This window comes from Dendrobates tinctorius, unplaced genomic scaffold (genome assembly GCF_039654945.1).
Source record: "Dendrobates tinctorius isolate UK_male_01 unplaced genomic scaffold, ASM3965494v1 ptg000167l, whole genome shotgun sequence".
In the NCBI taxonomy this organism is placed as follows: Eukaryota; Metazoa; Chordata; class Amphibia; order Anura; family Dendrobatidae; genus Dendrobates; species Dendrobates tinctorius.
Window position 1 is genome coordinate 603,908 of NW_027361834.1, and position 25,916 is coordinate 629,823.

At 44.3% G+C, this 25,916-nt stretch overlaps 1 protein-coding gene across 5 annotated transcripts in view; it reads left to right on the top strand.

The window, feature by feature from the left end:
- The window catches only part of CHN2 (chimerin 2), a 438,164-nt gene that overhangs the window by 294,421 nt on the left and 117,827 nt on the right, over positions 1-25,916 (top strand). Inside the window, exon 1 of one of the 5 annotated variants that reach the window (XM_073550707.1) lies at positions 1,867-2,287. The exons of the other annotated variants lie outside the window; for them this stretch is intronic. Coding sequence (XP_073406808.1) covers positions 2,099-2,287 — 189 coding nt within the window. The 5' untranslated portion in view covers positions 1,867-2,098. Of the gene's footprint in view, positions 1-1,866; positions 2,288-25,916 lie in introns of those variants that run through there. 5 annotated transcript variants of the gene reach the window in all.

Genomic DNA, 25,916 nt, shown 5'->3' on the forward strand with positions numbered 1-25,916 from the left:
ATACTCTGTACCGGATATATAAAGAGAAATATTATGATTAGTATTTCTAGTCATTGGTAGAAGTTTACTTTCCCTTGTGTCTTATGGGACTTTTGAGAGTCAGATCTGACCCTGGTAATGTTGGGAGGAATGCAGCTACACAATGTCTGGCGAGCCAACAAAACCTTGCAGGTTGATGTTGTGGAATGAGCGCATTGTCTTTCTCCATGTCTCTAGCGAATCCCCCAGAAGACAATAAAAGCACATTATGTGCAGCCATCTGTCCTTCCCCAGATGATCAGAGTAGCAGCTGTCTGCGTGTTGTCCTTAGATCAATGGCAAGATTGCAAGCTTCAAACTAACACAAGACATCATGGATGCAGTGACATCAGTCTGCACCACAGCAGAGGAGAAATCAATGTGTCATATGGTTACTTGCATTATCATCATATAGTGACCAAATACTGAACATTGTAATTCTGCTGCCTGCGCCCCTGCACCAAATCAATATTATCCCTCAATAGTAATAGTGTAAAATCCACTCTGATAACTAACATCTACTATGAATATGCAATTGTCATATGAGTGGGCTGCTAATTATATTATATTGGAAACAGGGTAAAACAGAGTTCACGCCTTTCATGTCACACCAAGTCATAGCACTGCTTGCTGCGTTGGCCACAAATAATGACTACCAATGCATCCGTCAGTGTTTTAAGCTACTTAAGACAATATGACCCGGGCCTTTAGATTAAGGATGAGGACAACGGGGAGTCACCAGCTAGAGAACTTGATAATGTAATTTATGATACAGGAAGTCCCAGTCAATAGGCATCAATATAATTTACCGTAATATAATACGACTTTTGACCCTAAATTTATGATGGATTGTAATTTAGAACTGCAGAGAACATCATGGAGAATTAGCCCATTAACACACTGCTGTAGTCACTTGCCTCTTCTGACCGACAGTAATACATAACTGCTGTTCCCTCAGTTACACCAAATTAGTCAATGATAGCAAAACATTATATTGTGTATGCAAATTATATTACATTTTGTCAGAGAAGAGAAAGCAGTGGAAATACAGCAAATATTCATTTAGTTAAAATAGTCCGAAAATGACTTTGTGTGGTCTCTGTCAATGTAACTGCATGGATGTTTTCCATATACAGTACACTTATTTAACCACGTCTTCATTGACTGTAAGCACCAACCTGTCATTGGGATCTCTGGGTCTCTCCTTGGAAATTTCCTACTTTCGATTCATATCCTTGTGTCAACACTTTTATGTAGATAAAGACAGTGTTGGACGGAACCTCTTTCCCATATGTTCCAACAGTGCTGTGCTGTTTTATTACAGGATGGTCCGGCGTTCTGGGCTACATACGACAGGTCTTTGCATACTTGCAAGGAGGTTACACAGATTTGGTGGAATTTTTAGATGGAAAAGAGAAAAGCTTAAAGACTATGGATAGCTTTAACATGGAAAAATATTTTTAGATATGTTAATGGTTATCTTGCATACTTGCATTACAGGGATTGTCCAGACTTGATACCAGTCTGCAGACATTGTATGTGACTGCAGATTTCTGAATCATGACGATATGCAGTGCACACGCTTTCATCAATCCTCGGTATTGCCGGTGTGAGCGAGCAGTCATATGATCGTATGTAAGAAGCAAATGAACAATAAAAACAAATTCTGGTTGGAAATGCATACAGTTGTGCATGAAAGTGTATGAACCCTTTAGATTTTTCCATATTTCTTGACCTAAGACTGCATTAGATTTGTAGTCAAGTCCTAAAAGTAGATAAAGAGAGCCAAATAAAAGGAATGAGTCAAAAAAATATTAGACTGTAACTTCTTTATTTTGAGGAAAATTATCCAATATCTCCTTTGTGAGTGGAAAAAATATGTGAAGCTTTAGGAGTAGCAGATAATTTGAAGGTGGAATTAAAGTCTTGTGTTTTAAATGAATGACAATCGTGTAAGTGAGCAACCTGTTTTATTTAAAGAACGGGGATCTATCAAAGACTGAGCTTCCCACATGGTTTCGAAGGGGCATAGTGCCAAAAACAAAAGATATTTCTGATCTCCTCAGAAGAATAATTGTTGATGCTCGTTAGGCTGGAAAAGGTTACAATACCATCTGAGTTTGGACTCCACCAATGGAAATTCAGACAGATTGTATGCAAATGGAGGAAATTCAAGACCATTATTACCAACTCCAGGTGTGGTCGACCAACAAATATTGCTCAAAGAGCAAGGTGTATAATAGTCCTCCAAGTCACAAAGGAAACCAAGGTAACCTCTAAGCAACTAAAGGCCTTTCTTACATTAGCTAATGTTAATGTTCATGAGTCCACCATCGGAAAAAAAACCATGTTACAGCATAACAATCTTTTACCATATGTGAAACATGGTGATGGTAGTATCATGTTTTGGGCTTGTTTTGCTGGTTCTAGGTCAGAACAACTTGCATTCATTGATTGAACAATTAATTATACTAGAAAAATCTATAGGAAAATGTCAGGACATCTGCCCATGAGCTAAAACTGGGTCATGCAGCAAAACAATGACCCAAAGCACCAGGGCTGTGGGGTCGGTACGCCAAACCACAGACTCCGACTCCTCAATTTCCCTGACTTTCGCCTCCAACTCTGACTCCGACTCCACAGCACTGCCTCACTACTGAGGATGTACATATCAGGAATAGAAGAGACGTTTATAGGACATTTTATAAGTTTCCCAAATTCTTCTGAAAACCTTTGCAGCACTTCCTGCACTGAGCTACTGTACCCATTTTATTTCTATATTTTCGGAGTCGGTTTATTTTATACGAACTCCGACTTCACCAAAATGGACACCGACTCCACAGCCCTACAAAGTGCACAAGTCATGCAGCATATGAATGGTTAATGAAGAATAAAACAAAAGTATGTTCTCATTTTGCGTTTTGCATCCTTTTTTGTGCACCAAAAATTAGATTAGTGGCAGGTAAAACCCTGCGTTCTTGTCACGTTCTAATTTACATTTTTCCCCCATTCATTTTAATGGGTAAAAAGCTTTGGAAAACCGATGAAAGAATTGACATGCTGGGTCTTGACAAAAATAGCACAGGTGTCACATTATGTGCAGTATTTCAGAAATCTCATTGATTTTGCTTGTACTATAAAATGATTCATATTTTACACAGCACACGTTCTGCATAAAATAATTTGCAAAAATGTCATGTGTGAACATACCCTTAAGGTTTTGTGGTCAAGTCAAAGTACTGATCTTAATCCTATAGAAATGTTGTTGAATGACAGAAAATCCTCCAACATAACAGAGTTGAAGCTGTTTTAGGCCGGTTTCACACATCAATGGCTCCGGTACGTGTAATGACAGTTTCCTCAAGTAGCGGAGATACTGACACACGTAGACACGTTAACATGAATGGTTCTCTGCGTTCTCTGCCTTCTAGTGTGAGCAGTGGCATAGCTACAAAGTTATGGGCCCTGGTGCGAACTTCCAAATGGGGCCCACCCCATGCCAAAATACACGCACATCTCCGCTCAGCACACCTCGTACACGCGCGGCTCCGCTCCATACACACATGGCTCCACGCCCTACACCTCGGTCCTTGTACACACACGGCTCCGCTTCATACACCTCATACACACATGGCTCCGTGCCCTACACCCCGGTCGTTGTACACACACGGCTCCGCTCCATACACCTCATACACACATGGCTCCGTGCCCTACACCTCGGTCCTTGTACACACGTGGCTCAGCTCCGTACACCTCGTACACACAGCTCCACTCCGTACACCTCGTACACACATGGCTCCACTCCGTACACCTCATACACACGCGGCTCCGCTCCGTACACCTCGTACACACGCGGCTACGCTCCGTACACCTCGGACACACGCGGCTCCGCTCCGTACACCTCGATCCTTGTACACACACGGCTCCGCTCCATACACCTCATACACACATGGCTCCGTGCCCTACACCTTGGTCCTTGTACACACGCGGCTCAGCTCCGTACACCTCGTACACACGGCTCCACTCCGTACACCTCGTACACACATGGCTCCGCTCCGTACACCTCATACACACGCGGCTCCACTCTGTACACCTTGTACACACGCGGCTCCTCTCCGTACACCTCGTACACACGCGGCTCCGCTCCGCTCACCTCATACACACTGTGTGAACACTGCCACATGCGGATTATTTCTTCTGCACTGGTGTACCACACGGCCAATCCCTGATTGTAGGCTGGCTATTTCATTTGGTATTTATGCACCTGTGCAGCTGCCATTTTACTTGGGTCTGCTGCACCTTGTATTAGTGAAGATGCATTTAGGCCTGTCTGGTTTGTATCTGAATTTTTTGGAGGATTTTTTCCTCTTTTTGAGGTTTTCATGTTAGAGTAGGGACTGACAAGTGTAAGGAACTTTGACGCAGTTTGCCAGCTTCCGTATTAAGGCCTTAATATCAACCAATACCTTACATATATTGATATGTTTTTTGTGCATTTTTTATTTTTTTATATATTTCTTTCAGGGTGCAGTTGGGCCCAAATGGTTCTGCAAACTTGTGGTCTCTGTTCACACGGGATGCATTCTAGATGGCACTGGGCAGCCCCCCTATATGGTGTTACTAAGAGGTTGTGAACCAGAAGCCCTGCATTCCCTGTGTGAACACTGCCACATGCGGATTATTTCTTCTGCACTGGTGTACCACATGGCCAATCCCTGATTGTAGGCTGGCTGTTTCATTTGGTATTTATGCACCTGTGCAGCTGCCATTTTACTTGGGTCCGCTGCACCTTGTATTAGTGCAGATGCATTTAGGCCTGTCTGGTTTGTACCTCATACACACACAGCTCTGCTACATCCACCCTGTAAACCCCTCCTGAAACCACCTCGTAAACCTCGTACACACGCGGCTCTGCTCCGTAAACCTCGTACACACGCGGCTCTGCTCCGTAAACCTCGTACACACGCGGCTCTGCTCCGTAAACCTCGTACACACGTGGCTCCGCTCCGTAAACCTCGTACACACGTGGCGCCGCTCCGTACACCTCGTACACACTGTGTGAACACTGCCACATGCGGATTATTTCTTCTACACTGGTGTACCACACGGCCAATCCCTGATTGTAGGCTGGCTGTTTCATTTGGTATTTATGCACCTGTGCAGCTGCCATTTTACTTGGGTCTGCTGCACCTTGTATTCGTGCAGATGCATTTAGGCCTGTCTGGTTTGTACCTCATACACACACAGCTACATCCACCCTGTAAACCCCTCCTGACCCCACCTCGTACACACGCGACTCCGCTCCGTACACCCCGTACACACGCGGCTCCGCTCCGTACACCCCGTACACACGCGGCTCCGCTCCGTACACCCCGTACACACGCGGCTCCGCTCCGCACACCCCGTACACACGCGGCTCCGCTCCGCACACCTCGTACACACCCGGCTCCGCTCCGCACACCTCGTACACACCCGGCTCCGCTCCGCACACCTCGTACACACGCGGCTCCGCTCCGCACACCTCGTACACACGCGGCTCCGCTCCGTACACCTCGGTCTTCATACACACACGGCTCTGCTACATCCACCCTGTAAACCCCTCCTGACCCCACACAGAAACTTGCCCAGCACGATGACAACCAGTACAGACAAAGACAGCAGCGTTCTGCATACACTGAGGCCCCTGATCATGTGACCCCCCTGACTCCTCCCCCACCTGTGACCTCATCACAGGTCCTGTGCACACAGAACACACAGCCATCGCGCGCTCCTGGATGGCTGCGTGCCTTCCCCCTTCTACCTGCCTCAGGGGGTGAGACATGTGGTGCACCGTCGGTCGCAGATGCACCAACCAGTTGGATCTACCACCACCACGCCAGCTACCAGGCTCCAATCAAGAATCAGTCCCTTATGTCCTTGTGGCAGATGAGGCGTTTCAGTTAACGCGCAATGTCATGAGGCCATATCCCCGGCGCAACCTGGACCACCGGCGCAGAATTTTAAACTTGCGCCTATCACGTGCTCGGCGACTGGTGGAGTGTTCCTTTGCCATTCTTTGTCCCAAATGGCGGATACTCCAGTCTGCCATTCAGCTGAGTGAACAAAATGTGAATGAAGTTATCAAAGCCTGTGTCGTTCTTCATAACTTCACCAGGATACATGATTGTTCCTCCTCTGCTGGTGTTGTGCATGGGTCGGACAATGTGCGTAGGGCGAGATCACATATCAACCCTCAACGTAGACCGCTCTCTGGTCTCAAAGTGCGTGATATTTTCACAAATTATTTTATGTCACCTGAGGGGGAAACTTCTTGGCAAGAGCATGCTGTGTCTATGTTATCAATTTTTTATTTTTGTCTGTGTAAATATATATATTTCAACCCCTTATGATTCTCTCACTGTTTAATTGCCTTGGTAAGCGTATGTTAGTATGCTACTTTGCCCAACTTGGCCATCGCCCTGTGTGGCATACTGTTGCCCATGATGTGGGTAGTGTACTGCCTCCTGTGATTGTGGTGGGTACTGGGATGACTGAAATTGGAGAGGGGCCTCTTGTTGGGGCTGGTAGGCCCATGGCTCATACCCACCAAAATAGCCATGTCGTCCCCAACCAGGTTGGGACCAACCTCCAACACTGGGTGGGAACAAGTGGCCATATTGGTGAGGTTGGCTAGAGGCAGACATACGTGGCTGCTGTGGACAAGGTTGGGTAGGGGGAGGAAAGGGGTGAGGTGTAGGACCACGTGTTTGAGGATCCTCAGAGCCTGCTTGAGCGAGCATGTGTGTGGGGTGTCTAAGGCGCATCAGATTCCTTGGGGAAAACTGCCACTTCTCCAGATATTCAAATAACTCATATGGGGTATTGGGGTGTGTGCTTGCATCAAGCAGGATCTGAAAACATCCTCGAATACGTAGCCTCACCTCACGGGAAAGGGCCCGAAGATAACGGGCCAGGCTGCGTGAGTACGCCTCCTCTCAATCATCATTATTGACTCGAGCAAGATAGTTCAGTACCCCTGTGTCAGCATTTGGTACGGGTATCTTGGGCAGGGATCTGGCTCCTTCTTTTTCCTCGCCGGGATGGTCCAGCAGGCTGTGGGGCGCCCTGTATCTAGGCAGTTTGGCTGCTGCTGATGTTGCCCTGCTCATCCTGTATGGTGGATGGTGCTGCCGCAGACGGTCCTGCTTGTGGATATGGTTCTGGTGGTGGGGTTTGTGGTGCAGGCGCTGGGTTTTCAGGAGAGGAAACTTCACCCATGCTTCTTGGAGTGGGAGAAGATGGGCCAGCCACCTCTTCCCCTCCAGCCACAGGATCGATGATGGGTTTTGTATCTGAGCCAGTTTCTCTTTCCATAAGGTTTGACTGACATCTGTTATAAAATAGAACATAGCCAAAATTAAAAACATTACTTTGCACAGATAGTTTACAGGGACCAATGTGTTGTGAGGTATCTACTTACGGTCTCAGATCCAGAATAGGAGCGAGGAAGGAGAGGCGATCATAATATATATATTTGCACTTTGTGTGGCCCGCATCACCACTGCTGGCCCGCTGCTGTCGTTCACGCCTGTACTGGTCGCGGATGCTGCGCCAGTGTCTCATCACATCTTCCACTGCAATGTGACAGGAAATATTCTAAATTTCACATATTTGATTTATAAAATTTGCTAAAAGTAGCCTAGTCATGTGGCCTTCTAGGGTGTGCTTTCTACCCAGGGTGGCATATATAATTGGGGCATCCAGGCCAGATACACAGGGTCACAATAGCTCAGGGGTCAAGTAACTACTCTTAACTTTGTTGCCTAGGAGGATGAGGAGCTTGTGGCCAGGGACAAATTATGTCAGTGTAAAACAATGGTTCAAATAAAATTCTACACGCCTCATGAGGCAAAAAGGCACAAGCACAGGAAGGAAGGGGGGGCCTTATTCCAAATGCCTTTTTTGATGTGAAGTAATTTTCAACTCTTTTTTTGGTTGTACTTACCCATTTGTTGCTGCTCCTCACATGGCCAATCACCAAAATCGTGGAACATCTGGTGACATATGCTCCTCCATGACTCCTCCTTTCTTGCCCGGTTGGCATAATGGGCATCACGTTGGTCCCAGATTTCCGGGCGCTCCTGCACTAACACAATAAGCATCTCCACATTGCGATGATAGAGTGCCATGATGCTCTACTCCGTGGAGGCGTACTTCCTGGATGTTTGGAGCGCTTTTTGAGGTAATTAGCATGTCTAAGCTTCCTGATGATGGATTGGCCCATTTCCTGTCACCTGCCAAAGACCTGCGTATTTCCCGCAAGTCACAAGTGTGGTCCGTGTGTAATGCATATTTTTTGCGCACCCATAGACTTGCATTGGCGTACTACGGGCGTAGTACGCTGACAATCGCAGCATGATGCAATTGGCACGGACCATAAAATACGCGCGAGAAATATACGGCTGATGGGAGCTACCCCATAGAGAATCATTTGTCCGTGTGTAATGCGTGGTTTTTACGCCTCTCACTTGTCCGTATTTCTCTCTAGTGTGACCCCGGCCTAACAGCTCGCAGTCTCTGAGGCATGGACTTAAAGGGAATCTGTCACCCTTTTTTTGGCTTTGCAGCTGCTGGCATAGACATCGGGGGCTTATCTACAGCATTCTGTAATGCTGTAGATAAGCCTCCGATGTAACCTGAAAGAGAAGAAAAACACGTTATATTATACTCACCGAGGTGGGCGGTCCGGTCCGATGGGTGTCGCCGTCCCGTCAGGCGCCTCCCTTCTTCATGCGATGACGTCCTCTTCTCCCATCCTGTAATGGCTCCGACGCAGGCGCACTGCTCTGCCCTGTTGAGGGCAGAGCAGAGTCCTGCAGTGCGCAGCCGTCGGGAGAGGTCTGGCGCCTGCGCACTGCAGAATTCTGCTCTGCCCTCAACAGGGCAGAGCAATGCGCCTGCGCCGGAGCCATTTCAGGACGGGAGAAGAGGACGTCATCGCATGAAGAAGGGAGGCGCCGGACCGAACCGCAACACCCATCGGACCGGACCGCCCACCTCGGTGAGTATAATATAATGTGTTTTTCTTCTCTTTCAGGTTACATCGGGGGCTTATCTACAGCATTACAGAATGCTGTAGATAAGCCCCTGATGTCTATGCCGGCAGCTAATAGGGGATAAAAAGGGTGACAGATCCCCTTTAATGAGTGTCAAACAGTACTCTTCATCAATCTGGCTCCAAATTTCTCTGATCTGACCACATTTTTTTATCTTGATTTCTTTTAGTGTTTCTTAAAGCCAGAAAGTTGCCATTTGGAATGACTTTAGTTTTGTGCCATGTCTGTGAGCTGCTTTTTTCCTACAAAATTAAACAACTGAATGAACATCCTCCAAGGCCGGTGATTACATAATTTTTGCCAGGGGTTGTATATACACCGATAGCTGCTACTGCGCAGGTGCGGCGGGCGCCATTTTCAAATTGATTTTTTTTTTGTAGCTGAATAACATGAAGAACAGTTATTATTGGCATATAAAGCATTGGGTTATCTTGCAGAGGCAGCATATGCCGTGGCACCTGCCTGCAGAAGGGTTTTTTTTTTTTTAAAGTATGTACAGAAATTCATTATGCAAACTAGGGGGCAGGTCAGTGAGGGATCGGTGACCTGTCAACAGTCTGCATTATGAATACCTAATCAGAGCCCCACATGAAGACCCCCCACATGCCACCTTTGGGCACGAGAATATAATTAACTCAAAACTGAAAATAAAGATTAAAGAACAACCACAAGACGGATTTCATCATCTAAGGTATCATTTTAATCAGTGTACCGGCGCCAACCTGACACTGTGTGTAGGTTACTGTGCACAGTCCTGCTGACAGGTTCCCTTTAACCCCTTTCCGTCATCGGGCGTAATAGTACACCAATGTCGGATTCCCTCCCTTTGATATGTCTCCGGCGGTGAGCCCACATCTTTCCCGGCACATATCACCTGTTTAGAACAGCTGACATGTAACCGGAACAGCTGCGGGTGGAATCACATTTAACCCGTTAAATGCCGCTGTCAAACTCTGATGGGTTGGCATGACTACCAGAGGTCTACTGCAGACATTTATGGTTTTCATTGCTGGATTGCTAGGAGTGCAGCCCTGTGGTCGGCGCTTATAGCAAGTGAGTAATTCTGCTACGTACAGGCGATTTGATCATCGCCCGTATGTAGCAGAGCCAATCGGGTTATGGCAGCTTCTAGTTCAAATCACCCCCCTTTTGCCTCATTCAAAATAAAACAATAAAAAAAATCAAACATACACATATTTGGTATCACCGCGTTCAGAATCGCCCGATCTATCAATAAAAAAAGGTTTTACCTGATCGCTAAATGGCGTAGCAAGGGAAAAAGTCAAAACACCAGAATTAGGTTTTTTTGGTCGCAGCGACATTGTATTAAAATGCAATAACGGGTGATTAAGAGATTGTGTCTGCATCAAAATTGTATCATTAAAAACGTCAGCGCGGCATGCAAAAAAATAAGCCCTCACTCAACCCAAGATCACAAAAAAAATGGAGGCACTATGGGTATCGGAAAATGGCACTTTTTTAACAAAGTTTGGAATTTTTTTTCACCACTTAGATAAAAAAGTACCTAGACATGTTTGGTGTCTATGAACTTGTAATGTCCTGAAGAATCATAATGGCAGGTCAGTTTTGTCATTTAGTGAACATAGTAAAAAAGCAAACAAAAACCAACACTGGGATTGCACTTTTTTTGTAATTTCACCGCACTTTGAATTTTTTTCCCATTTTTCAGGACACGATATGTTAAAACCAATGGTGTTGTTCAAAAGTACAGCTCGTCCCAAAAAAAACAAGCCCTCATATGGCCATTTTGACCAAAAAATAAAAAGTTATGGCTCCAGGAAGAAGGGGAGCAAAAAATGACAATGCAAAGCCAAAAATACCTTTGGTTAAGGGATTAAGGACTTAAAGCTAGAGTGAACTTCTACAGGAGCAATGTAAGCATGATCTACTGGGAACAGACTGAATGTTCATTAAGAAGGGGGACGGGGAAAACAATGGGAGTTTGTTATTTTACACAGATTAATATTGTCAGCCTATTAAATGTAAAAATGCTATTTACCTTTTAACCTTGTAACTAGTTTGTACATTGTCAGCAACATTTGCAGAAAGTGTGCTATTGTTCATTAATTTATTCCTGACAGGTCCACTGTGAGCATCTGGGATCTTTAGATGCTTTTAATTACTGATGTAGTAAGAGCTAATTGTGCCGACTGAATGGACCCACCCAGGGCCACAAGGTGCACTTCATTGATACAAATTGGCATTACAGTGCAAAGTGTGAATCAGCGCTGCTAATGGGTGGAATCCAGAGTTCAAACCTAAGGTCAGGCGGTTGGGGGTTTGGGAAGATAATTGCACATTTTTACTGACGCTGTGATGCCCCGGCCTCAGCCCACTATAGACATGACATAAAAAAGAAAGTGGCATGTAGAAACACGTAAGTACATGAACTGGGACAGACATACGCAGGATATTTTTTAAGTATGCGCTACCAGTTTAGCAGCATAATATATCTAATAATACCACCATACAGTGACCAATAATGGGCAGATACCAGTGCTGCATGGACTTTATCATGCTGCAGACTAAGTATCACAATATGGCACTAATTAGATGCAGTCATTGGCCGGGGTCACACTACCATAGAATACGGACGAGAAGTGCTATGCGAGAAAAAGTTGCATACCACTCGGACCAGTGTTAATCTATGGGGCAGCTCACATCAGCGTTTATTTTCTCGGGTGTATTCAGCATGCGTCTAAAATCACAGCATGCTGCGATTGGTGCCGAGACTCCACAATGCAAGCGTATGGGTGCAAGAAAAAAATCGCACAGCACTCGGACCATGCGAGTGCTGTCTGATTTTTACACACCGGTGTCCCTTGAAAAGCTGGCAATTCGTGTGCCGCATACAGTAAAAGCACACTGAAAAGTTAGAATAGAATAGATATATACATGAAAAATACATAGATATATAGATGTCAGTGACACACACACATATACACTCACTGGCCACTTTATTAGGTACACCATGCTAGTAAGGGGTTGGACCCCCTTTTGCCTTCAGAACTGCCTCAATTCTTCGTGGCAGAGATTCAACAAGGTGCTGGAAGCATTCCTCAGAGATTTTGGACCATATTGACATGATGGCATCACACAGTTGGCGCAGATTTGTCGGCTGCACATCCCTGATGCGAATCTCCCGTTCCACCACATCCCAAAGATGCTCTATTGGATTGAGATCTGGTGACTGAGGAGGCCATTTGAGTACAGTAAACTCATTGTCATGTTCAAGAAACCAATCTGAGATGATTCGAGCTTTATGACATGGCGCATTATCCTGCTGAAAGTAGCCATCAGATGTTGGGTACATTGTGGTCATAAAGGGATGGACATGGTCAGCAACAATACTCAGGTAGGCTGTGGCGTTGCAACGATGCTCAATTGGTACCAAGGGGCCCAAAGAGTGCCCAGAAAAAATTCCCCACACCATGACACCACCACCACCAGCCTGAACCGTTGATACAAGGCAGGATGGATCCATGCTTTCATGTTGTTTACGCCAAATTCTGACCCTACCATCCGAATGTCGCAGCAGAAATCGAGACTCATCAGACCAGGCAACGTTTTTCCAATCTTCTACTGTCCAATTTCGATGAGCTTGTGCAAATTGTAGCCTCAGTTTCCTGTTCTTAGCTGAGAGGAGTGGTACCCAGTGTGGTCTTCTGCTGCTGTAGCCCATCTGCCTCAAAGTTCGACGCACTGTGCGTTCAGAGATGCTCTTCTGCCTACCTTGGTTGTAACGGGTGGCAATTTGAGTCACTGTTGCCTTTCTATCAGCTCGAACCAGTCTGCCCATTCTCCTCTGACCTCTGGCATCAACATGGCATTTCCGGCCACAGAACTGCCGCTCACTGGATTTTTTTTCTTTTTCGGACCATTCTCTGTAAACCCTAGAGATGGTTGTGCGTGAAAATCCCAGTAGATCAGCAGTTTCTGAAATTCTCAGACCAGCCCTTCTGGCACCAACAATCATGCCACGTTCAAAGGCACTCAAATCACCTTTCTTCCCCATACTGATGCTCGGTTTGAACTGCAGGAGATTGTCTTGACCATGTCTACATGCCTAAATGCACTGAGTTGCCGCCATGTGATTGGCTGATTAGAAATTAAGTCTTAACACACAGTTGGACAGGTGTACCTAATAAAGTGGCCAGTGAGTGTATATGTATTTATATTGTATAGATAGATGGAAGAAAAGCCGGTAATTCATTTGCCGTGTTCTGTAAAATCTCTGCAGGAGCCGACAGGATAGAAGAGATGGATTACATACAGTAAATACATATAGAATAGGTGAGATATATAGATGTTAGTGACAAAAACAATTAGCCCAGTGTGTGTACAAATTACTGTTCATGTATTTAATTAATAAAAGGTTATTTTTCAACCAGCAGAGGGAAAGCCGACTAGGGGCAGGTGTTTATAGCCTGGGAAGGGGGTAATACCTATGGAGCTTCCCAGGCTATTAATATCAGCTCACAACTGTATACTTAGCCTTTACTGGGTATTAAAATGGGGGACCCCCCAAAAATGATGTGGGGTCCCCGTATAACAAGCAAAGGCTATGCAGGCAGCTGCGTGCTGATAGTAATAGCCTAGGAATGGGCCATGGATGCTGGCCTCCCCGGCTAAAAACATCAGCTCTCAGCTGCCCCAGAAAAGGTACATCTCTAAGATGTGCCAATTCTGGCACTTAGCCTCGCTCTTCCCACTTGTCCTGTAGCGGTGGTAAGTGGGTTATAGTTGGGGGGTTGATGTCACCTGTCAGAGTTTGACAGCGGTATTTAACGGGTTAAAAGCCGTGAGTGGTTCGTGATTCCGCAGCGTTTCCTGACCGTGGAAACATACCCTAACTGTCGGTACGAACCCCGAACTTTTAAGTTCAGGTTCGCTAATCTCTACTTACAAGCTCTATCCACAAGAACCAGTAAGTACTGCTCTGAAGCTTCACTGCCCCTGCGCTTCTTATGTTGTTGCCTCATATAGCACCATTGGGAAATGCACAGTTCATGTCAGCAGCTGAACTATGTCAATCAACAGTAGCACACTGCTTCCTGGCAAACGAGAAGTCTTGACCCTGGGAGTCATGCACTCCTGGAAAATTATGTTAAGCAAACTCTCTAATATTCAGACCCTTGAGAAAACCATTTATCTTCAGATCCCAGACAGATTGCTAACATGCAGACCTAAAACCAGACCCCTTAATATGCAGACCCCAGTCCAGACCCCTTCATTTACAGACACTTTAATATTACATGAACACCCAATGCTGAGGCTTCCAGCCCAGGAGCGAGGAAAGTAATTGTTATTGGCTGATACCTGTAGGAAGCGGGAATTGATTATATTATTATTTTTTTTTTTATTATAATATATATATATATATATATATTTATATATACAGTGTTCAGTATCATTTGCTACACACCCTTTGAAAAGTAAGATTTTTATCAGTATCTCTGTTATGCATCTGCCTTGGCTCAGCAGTGCTTCATCACCTTTCCCTATGGTTGCTGCCCTCGACTGTGCTTCATGTCAGGTTTTAAAGTGGCCCGTGTCCTCCCATGTCATCATCTGATTAAGCCTATATAAGGCACACACTTGTCTCTTGATATTAAGACTTGTAGTTGTGTTTGTTTGACTGTGCACCACTACCTGCTTTCCTGTGTCCAGACTGCCTGCGGCATCAAGTGCTTCGGGTCCTCACTCCATATGTACCTTTCTGCTGCTGCATCAGCACCTGGAATCCGTGTGCCCACTCGGACCTGGGCTTAGAGGATCCACCTCACACGGAGAGCCCTATATCAATCTCACTGAACACAAGAACAGTTCAAAAAATTTTGACAAGACTGAGTTTCATAGAACATTTTTTAACCCATAAAATGAAACTAAGGTTAATATTAGAACTTTCATTACAAAATTTTCAGTTTTACTAAAATTAGTTGATGCAAAATTTAACACACCCCACATCAAAACCTACTACATCTAGTATTTTATATGAACTCCTTGATTTCTAAGGATAGTAGTAAGTCTTCTAGGCATGGAATGAACAAGTTGGCGATATATTACATCTTTCTTTTTTTATTCATAAAGAACGACTTCTCTTAGAGCTTGGATAACTGGATGGAGAACCATGCTCAGCTTGTCTCTTCAGAATTCCCCAAAGGTGTTCAGTTGGGTTCAGATCAGGAGACATATTTGGCAACTAAATCACTTTCACCCTGTTCTTCTTCAGAAATGCAACAATAACCTTAGATGTGTGTTTTGGATCATTGTCATGTTGGAAAAATTAACGTCTTCCAAAGGCTTCCAAACGTCTTCCAAAGTGATGGTGGCATCTTCTCTTTCAGTATAGAGCACTGCATCTGTGAATTTATGATACCATCAATGAAATGTAGCTCCCTAGAAGCCGAAAGCAGCACTCATGCAGCCCCACATAAGGACCCTGCCACCACCATGTTTCACTGTATGCACCATGCTTTTTTCTTTGTACTCCTCACCTTTGCGATGTCATTCAGTTATGAAGCCATGAGTTCCACAAACATTTATTTTGATCTCATCACTGCAGAGTATAGAGCCTGGCAAATTGGAGGAGGACTTTTTTGTTCATGAGCTTCTGTCACGACGCTGTCGGGTGTCCCAGGACCAGGGGTTCCTTCCCTGTCACTACCACCCTAGCTCGCCCTGTTCCCCTGGTTACTTCTGATGGTGAACATGATATGGGCGGCACGGTGGCTCAGTGGTTAGCACTGCTGCCTTTCAGCGCTGGGGTCCTGGGTTCAAATCCCACCAATGACAACATCTGCAAGGAGTGTTTGCATGGGTTTCCTCCGGGTACTCCGGTTTCCTCCCACATTCCAAAGACATACTGATAGGGGATTTAGATCTGGTATCTTAGATACCCGATGTTTATGGAACGCCCCCCAAGGCTCTTTTACAGGGGAAGTGTGTCACGGTGGTGCTAGTGACCCTGTCCGTGGCCCTGGGCATCCAGTGTAGATGATGGAGGGGGAAGAAGGTAGGATAATTGTAGGGGAAAAGGGGATTTGTGACGCCACCCGTGGTACTCGGCTAGGGTAGCCGACGCTGCAATGCAGATCCACTGGGACGGTGTTAAAGCTGCCGAGATGGTGAAGCCACGGGCAGAGCTGTGTCCCAGGGCAGTTGAGACGGTGATGGTGTTTGTGCATTGTGAGGCAGGCAGTTGTAAAAGAACTCAAAGGACACGGGTGCAGTTTCTGGGTTTTTACTCACAAGTTTCGTGTACACGTTGGTCCACTTAGTGCTGCGTCCTCCGAGGTAGGGGTCTGGCAAACTCTCAGGCAGATTGGGTACACCTTTCAGGACTCCTCCTTGTGTCTCTCTCAAGGCCGTGTCTCTGTGCTGAATTCTCCTTACTTTCCCTGCCCTGCGCCTTCACGAGTAGTGCCCCCAGCTGGCAGCCACGGATCTCCTCAGGCGACGTGGGTCAGGCCCCGAGGTCCGTCACTCATACCGCTGCCTTTTGGAGGGTGCTTGTGGCTGTGGCTGAGGCACTTAAAGTTACCTCAGCCTCCAGCTTCCCAGCTGAGTCCTGTAGTCCTCAACTAGCTTCAGGGGCCGGCTCCCTCGCTCTGGCCTGGTCCTTCACTTGTAGGATGAGGGCACCACGGGTGGCCAGTCGCACTACCCATGCCCCTAGGACCCCTTCTTCCCAGTCCAGGAGCGTAGTTAAGATGTTTCTCTCTTTTCCACCCACAGTCCTCTACAGCAATCCTGCTCTCTCACTGGTCCTGTCACCGACTGACTAGTTTCTGGAAGGATCTCTTTACCTCAGAACTAGCTCCTCCCACCAACTGTTACCTTTCTCACTCTGATTGGATGCCTAACATCACTCCATTACCTAAGCTCCTCCCACTCTACCTACCTTCTACACTAACCCCCCCACACCCTTTCCTAGCCAGTCTGGGATGAGGCCATCCTCCCGAAGGGTACGCCCAGGTGCCCTGACTAGCTAATATGTGTGTTGAATGCAGTGTTAGGAGTCCTGGGTAGTGATCCCTCCTTATCTGAGGATGGGATACCACACCTCTGGATAAGGTACAGTACCTCTGTGGCGACCAGACCTTCAGGGGCGCCACATTTACATTGGAAACCAGCTTGCTCGCTGGTCCTGATCGCTGGAGGGGCTATCTATGTGACAGCTCACCAGCGATCAGCCTAACGATGTCCCAGCGATCCCATCCATGTCGGATCGTTGGTAAGATTGCTGGGACATCGTTATATGTAATGGGGCCTTTAGCGCTGCAGTAGCTCGCAACAGCAGATTAACCCCTTCACTGCCAAAAGAAATTTACACCGTTTTATACGAAGGTGAAGCGCTTATAAGTTATAACCAGTGCAGGAGTAGGCGAAATCAGATGCCGAGGTCTTCTGGCTCCTCTCTGTTGCGGTAAAACTGTGACTGCTCCCTTCATGGAAGACACCCATGCATGCCATTCCTCTGCAGTGTATATTTATGTATACAGTATATATATATCTATGTGTGTGTGTATATATATATATATAAATATATATATATATACGATCATCAGTGTCTTTAAATAGCATTCAAATAGTGAAGTATATTTTATCTACTTTATTCACATAATAGTTACTAATAATTATTGGAGTGAAAAGACAGGCACATAGTACAGATAATTATAATACAGATAACTATATACTGGGAAATACCTATTTTGTTAATGATATTTGACTTGATTCTATTAGGATCTGTGAATGCTTTGAAGGGATATTTTTTGCACAGTTGAACTTAAGCAGTGTCCTCATCCGGAGTGAGATTCAAAGCTTTTGCCTGAATCTAATATTCAATTTCTCTTAAATTCTAATCCTTCTTCATCACTAAAGTGCAGTACAATTAAGTACTTATTCGTAGGATCATTGCCAAAGCCTGTTTCCTGTTTCTAGAATCTGTAAGCTTCCATGATAATAAATGTCCTGCTCACCCGAGAATACCGCTCCAAATTTGAGATGCTCAGGTGGTGCAGACCTTTCCACTCCATGGTGAAATGGATGACCTAGATATAGGAAAAGAGATTGACTTAAGTCAGTTATGCACAGATAAGAGCATTTATTTATGGATGCCAAAGCAACAAATGGATTTTTTTTTGTTATTGAAGGATTAAAGGCCTTTATAAGTTTCTACAATTTTTATATATTTCTATCCATTTAAAGAACTGGCGACAGGGCAATTTACCGTAGATAGATTTACAAATGTTCCACTTTTACAGGGCTGACATTTTTGGGATAGTTATTATTGACTACTGTCAAATATACGCCTGTCATAAGTATTACACCTTATTCGCAATGTATTATTAAAGATTAATCATGTTTGGACCATAATGTGGTGTCTCATTCCCCATATGGGCTCATACTATGCCACTAGATGCCTTTTATTTTATATAGTTTTTTTCTTACTAATTTAGACCATGCTAGACTTGCCTATAAGGATTGCTTTTAGGGGAGAATATAGTGGTTTGCTGAGGGTGATCACAGCACCTTGAGCGCTTGCAGGTCTGTACAGACCCAACCGGACTTCATATTCCACTGTTCAGGTTTCAAACAGAATTTTACATGTGTGTAAAACTTTTAGGCTTTTTCTGAATGTTTCTTGATGACCTCATTAATGTCTTCTTTAAGAACGGGATCGGACTCCAATAGGCAATCTTTCCCAATATTCCCTACCTGTTTATAGCAAACTCAAGATATGAAAGAAGTAAAAAAATGTTTTGAAGTAAACTCATGCGTTACTTAATATTATTTTAAACCTGACAAGGTTGCTGCATTCACTTTGAAGCATACATTCAGTCGCTCTGTTGGGTCTTATGTCTGAAGCTCCACAAAACCTGATTCGGGTGTATGCGCTGATGGGGCCATTGACTATAATAATGCAGCCGGAGTCACAATGTGCTCTGTTGGACTTAATATTCAACCCTATATGCCTAGTTGAAGCATGCAAGCTGCAGTCAACTAAGGCTTGCTGCCTGCCTCCAGTAGGCATATGCAGCCAAAAATCTTGCATAACAGAGCACACAGTGACTCCTTCTGCATTATTAGTCATTATTAGTCAATGGTCTAAGGGCCCCGTCACACACAGCGAGATCGCTAGCGAGATCGCTGATTTTGTGACGCATCAGCGATCTCTCCAGCGATCTCGCTGTGTGTGACATCCATCAGCGACCGCCCCCCCGCCGGGTATCGCTGATCGTACAGGATCGTCCTGGGCCATTTTTTTGATCGTCGGTCTCCCGCTGGCCAGCGCGCATCGCTGCGTGTGGCAGCGGGAGACTAACGATCAGCGACGCTGCATGCTGGTATCTAGGGTAAACAGAGGGTGTCTAAGAGACGCGCGGAGCCACTGAATATATTCTAAAACATTGTGAACATAGCCTTAGAATGAGCTTTTAACTACCTAATTTCACTGCCATTAAGTGTCCCTCCTTCCTGCTGATATCTCACACTGCTCGGTACAAGCTACATCTGTCAGTCAGGCTGAGTGGTGGAGACTGAATACACTTGGACTCATGAGTGCTCACTCTAGAGCTTGCCTCATAAAACGCTCATCGTACTATCAGGATCATACAAGCATTCTGAGAAGGATTTTCAAACTCATCTGGGCTGAAAAATTGATTGACTAATAGATGCAGTTTGTATTGTGAAATCTGCTGACGGATCTGCTGCAATGCACATTCTGAAAAAACCTCATGAATAGCTGGTACAGTGAACGTAAACCTGTGAGGTCGCCATACAGTGGCAACTAAGGGTCCCGTTACACATAACGACGCTCCAGCGATCCCGAGAACGATACGACCTGGTAAGGATCGCCGGAGCGTCGCTACATGATCGCTAATAAGATGTCAGACTGGCAGATCTATTCAACGACGCAGCAACGATACGGCGATCCTCAACGGTCGTTGGGACCTTGTCACACAGCAGCTATTCTGACGATACAGACCTCGATACACGTGCTTCAATGAGGTCGCTTGTCGTTGTTACGGCGTCAAACACAGCGAGCATCGCTGGCCAGCTGGACACCAACGATCAAAAAATGGCCCAGGCCAATCGAGTGAGATTGCAGCGAGGGCCCGGTCGCCGCTATGGTGTCACACGTAGCAAGATCGCTGGTGAGGTTGCTGTTGTGTCACAAAATCTGTGACGTTTCAGCGATCTCACTAGCGTTCTCGCTATGTGTGAAGTACCCTTAACACATCAGAAAGCCACTGGGAGACATGTCTGGTGTTGGCTTATCTCTGAGAGACAATACGATCATCAGTACAAAGTCGGACATGCCCGATCAAAATCTTCCCTGACAGTCAGTAGACTGGTGCCTAAAGCGTCGCCCGGACCCATCAGTATCGACGGTTGTGGCTGACATCAGTCTAATGCTTATGGGGGCGATTATCCCTCTAATAAAGATCACGACAGTCCAAACACAAAAGGGGAGGATGCTTCTTTTCTTCATTTGTTGGTAAATGCCCAGCTGATCTTCAGACCCACATTTTCATATATTTAAACATCTACCTGCTCCTGCAATTATTGCACAGCTGACCTAATTAGAAGTGACTAAAAATACACGTTAAAACATTGCCTACAAATAGCTTGTAAATTAACCAATTCATATACCATTCATTTTACAGTGTCTGTGCGACCATGTAACTTCCATGCTAATTGCATGGGGGGCACCTCATGACCAGAAAGTAAGATATATAAATTAACAAATCTGTTCCAAGATATCGCAGTCAGTTAAGCCAGATCATAAATGAATGAAAAGAGAGACAACAACAGAAAAATGAACTGTGTTCCCAACTATTCCAATAAATATCTGACCTTGACCATCTAATAATTTCACAGGTCTTATCCACCAGAGAGGGAGCTGCTCTTAAAGGGAATCTATCAATATCTGTGATCTGATGTCTTATTCCAGAGAAATCCATATATTTTATATATAAATGAGCTGTTGAGGGCTATGGGCCAGACACTGATCTCCCTAAGAATCTGACTCCAGAGATTATTAAAAATTGACATTTTTTGTTGGGGAAAATCCAGCACTGTTATTGACTTTTGTCCTCAGACAGTTCTCTTCTCCTCTGTCTGTTCTTTATGTTCAGTGTAGCACACACAGACACACAGTGCAAAGATTGAGTCAAGTTTCCTTTTTATCTGGTTTCAGATGTTTGAAGCAAAGTTTACCCACAATTTTGGAAAGGTGCCAACAATTTTGTCCTGCCCATTTTTGGGGTTTTGTGTAAATTTATGTCCAATTTGCCCTTTTTTCTGTTTTTTTGTTGTTGTGTTGTTCCAATACAAAAAAAAAGTAAATTAACGTGTACAACAAAGCATGTGTAATTGCAATATTTTTCTGGGAGAAATACTTCATTTTTTTTTAACAATTTAAATCGTGTTTTCGGCAATGACTCTATGTAGCATCAACAAATTCCATAGCATTGTGCAAGGATTATCACCATCCACATCAGTCCCTTTTCTTTATTAGACATACAAACACTAGAGTTAGTTTTCATAGAAACTTCCCAGTAAATTTTTGGAAACCTATTTGAACAAAGGCAGAACATCCGAGCTTGAAGCTGTTGCCCTTTTGGCGCATATAGACATCATAGAAAGGGTCACCTTTTTGGGGGCCCCTGAATGAGACAAAATAAAATAGTTTACAGTGCAGCTGCGGGTATGTAATAAATCTGACAAGTATACATGTATGATCAGATAATAACTCAGCAAATAGATGATTTTCCTTAGGGAAGCCTTGGTGAGCCAGTCCTTTCCTCTATAAAATCAGTATTTAGCTGACGTGATGGGAGCCAGACACGTGCAGATCAGTTCATCGCTGTGGTAGCTTTGATCTCAATGGGGTTGTGTTCATGAGACAATCCATTTAGCTGCCTCCATAACTTAATATGTTAGAGAAATCTGAAAACTAACTAAAGATCATCCTGTTTTCCCAGGAAATACTTTCTTGCGTTCATAGAGCTTAATGAAGGATGGAAAATGATGTATTACTGGCTTGACTTAGTCGCCCACGTAGGTCATTTCTAAAAGAATATGTTTTAAACAGAAATAAGGTTATTTGGAGTGGAAACATAGGTCAAAGATCATATAACTTTTTAGACTAATATCTGGCCCAGCAGATCAGTTAATATTAGCTCAAAGAGCCTGATGTGTTTATTAGAGTCATCATTTATAATGCCTTAAATCTTACCATAAACCCTCTGACTCTTACTTGGCCTGTTCTCTGCAGACAGTGGGATTTTCTGGGCTCTGGTCCCATCCTTGCCCCTTTTTCAAACAAACTTCTTGTGGAGTCTGACGCCACAGTTTTTTAATTTGCTGTTGTAATATTGATGTGGGGTAAAGATAAAATTGGCATATAATAAATTAAGTTAAGCATAAGGTTGTTACCAGACTTGGACTGGCCCACTGGAGAACAGGAGAATCCTCCGGTGGGCCCCTGTGCACCATCTTATATGAGCGGTACTTGGCACAATATACTTTAATCACTATGTCCAGACAGAGGTTGCATCTTATTAATTTAATAATCTATACAGTTCATTGTTATATGAATTTGTGATTGAAGATAATGTCACATTTACATGAAGCTGAAAGTGGGGCCCTAGAGTTGGTTACTGGTGGGTCCTTTTTACCCCAGTGTGACACTGGTTGTTACATACTAACATTGAATTAAACTGTAATATGTTGATAAATATTGAGTTCCAAATGGCTGTCTCTGATTATGGAGAAGTCATGTAAGTAGCCAGAATAAAGTTATCTATATATACTGCATGGTGCAATATCTTGTCCAAATGTGATTTTTGATGATTATTGCATTCACTTTTGCAAGAATCCAAACTGACAGATCACATTATTGCTAGATATTGATGGTCAATGTGAATGATTGTTCACATGTAAATTGCAAATGAATAAATTGTCCATTTCTGACAACTTTTACCTGATGTTCGAAAGTAAAGTTGAAGCAGATCGGTCATCAGATTTCACAATACAATCTGCATACATTATTAACTTATTCTTGGATCTTGCAAGAGCTCTCTCGCTCTTTAGATGAAATAAAATGCCAATTTATATAGCAGGGTTATACAGACATCCAGGATTTTCAAAGTCAGTACACCAGCTTCAACAGGTTTAAAAAAAAATCTACTAAATAATGTATGTGGTTTGTATTGTGAAATCTGGTGACAGATCCCCTTTAAATGAGAAACACAAGCGCAGCTATAGTACTATAGTAAAAGCATTTGCTATTTAATGCCTTTGCTTCAGTGTCCCCATTATAACACTTTATGTAGGGTAGGTCATCAGTATGAGATCGATAAGGGCTCAACACACAGCAACCTCACTTATCAGCTACTGTTTAGAATCATAGAATCGTAGAGTTGAAAGGGACCTCCTGGGCCATCTGGTCCAACCCCCTGCGCAAAGCAGGATTCGCTAAATCATCCCAGTCAGATGTCTGTCCAGCCTCTGTTTGAAGACTTCCATTGAAGGAGAACTCACCACTTCTCGTGGCAGCTTGTTCCACTCATTGATCACTCTAACTGTCAAAAAGTTTTTTCTAATATCTAATCTGTGTCTCCTCCCATTCAGTTTCATCCCATTGCTTCTAGTCTTTCCTTGTGCAAATGAGAATAAAGTTGATCCTTCTACAATGTGACAGCCCTTTAGATATTTGTAGACAGCTATTAAGTCTCCTCTCAGTCTTCTCTTTTGCAAACTAAACATTCCCAAATCCTGCAACCTTTCCTCATAAGACAGGGTTTGCAGACCAGTCACCATTCTGGTCGCTCTTTTCTGAACTTGCTCCAGTTTGTTGATGTCTTTTTTAAAATGTGATGCCCAAAACTGGACACAATATTACTATCTGGCCCCGGAAGTGGCTCAGCACATTGTTTAGTAGCCAATGCACTTTATCTATTTCTCAGGTGTAGGGGACCTGGTGCTCAGTCATAGCACTCTCCATCTGGTTCTTCCCGGGTTGTCCCCTGATGAACCTCTAGATTGTGAAGGGAAACACGTAGGGAAGCGATGCAAGAGGATTTTAAGATAAATTACCTTTCTGTTGGGAGATTTTCTATTTAGTGGATTAGGTTCTGATGATTTTTTTATGGATTGACATTTATAGGATGCTGTTATGCATGTATGTATTAATACTTTGGTTTCTCCTTGGGGACAGCCACTAGGGTGTATATACGGCAAGCTGACTTTGAGCAAGGTTGACATATCATATATTAGTTGTAGGGTTGGTTTAGGGTCTAATAGGGACAGTACTTTAATGGTTATGTTACCTACTCAGACCCACTTCTTCAGGGACCATCGTGTTATTGTTAGATCTATGGAAGTATCCCTCATGTGATTGTCTTATATGTATCCCATTAATTGTGTTATTTTAAATATACATCCTGTGGTGCCAAATCTTTTACATATTTTATAAAAAATTGCATTTTAGTGGGGTTAATTGAGTCCATTCATTTCTGTATGTATTGGCACCCTGGCGTTACATTTCTATAGACAGATGTAGTACAGTTTTGTGCTATGTAGTTTGTTTTTGAAAAAGAGCTTGAAACGCATAAAAATAAAAACTACTAAAATGCTATACCACTCTATAACTGCTTCATTTATACAGCAACGCGGTCTATTCTGTAATGTCAGACTCCTTTTTCTACTAAAAGGTGCAGTACTCAGCGGCCGCTAAACAATATATGGCGTTGCTGTGTGCCACCTGGTACATTGCTTACATTGGGCCTTTCTCGAATGTTAGCAGCTTATTGGTAGGAGTGCCAGCAGCCGGAGCCCCATCAATCTCATACGTTCTCTTAAACTGTCTGCAGAATAGGGCATCATTATCAAAACGTCCCAGACAACCCCTTTAAGAAAATTGTTACATACAGGATTCACTTCTTTGGTACACAACACACATTGCAAAAAAAAAAAAATGTCCTCACATGATTACGTACGCAACATAATACTGGGCAGTGTTCCGGCATACAGTACATTTGGATAATTGACTCATTACTTTGGAAGAATTTCACAATGAATATATTGAAGGCAAAGCCTCCAAATTTCAGGCTTGGACTTAGGCGACCGAGCGAAAGAACATTTTTTTGGCTTGTCCCAAATGTATATTCTTGGGAAATGTCTTTAATAACTTGGCAAAGTGTTGTCAAATGTAACTAGATTAAATCACATCAACATATAAAATAAAAGTGTCATGATCCAGGACGGGGTTTCGCTTTGGCCCGTCCTGATCAGACTGGGGGTTAATTGTTCCGCCTCTCTCTGGCAGAGGGCGGCTATTTAATGCTCACTGGACCTAGGTCCGGTGTCAGTTATACTCCTGCCCTCGGCTGAGTTAGTTGACCTTGTGCGTACGTGTGCCTTGTGCCTGATATCTTGCTTGCTTGTTTGGTTTTGATCCGGTTCTGTCCGTGTTACGAGTTCTGCCTGCCCCTCTTGTACTGCGCTACCTCTCGTGTATGACTCTCTGCTTGTGACCCGACTTCTCTCTGCTCGTCCCCTTCGTACCACGTCGCCCTCTTGTGTATGACCTTTGGCTTTGTCTGACTACCCGTCTGTTTGTCCCTCCTGTGCCTCGTTTGCCCGTACTGTTGTGACCTCCGTTTTGCCTGACTCTGAGTTGTTGTATGGTGTCCTGTCATATCTGAAAGCAGGATGCTAAGCCCCGCCCCCTTGCAGTCACCTGACCATAGGTCCTGTGCCAGCTTGCTA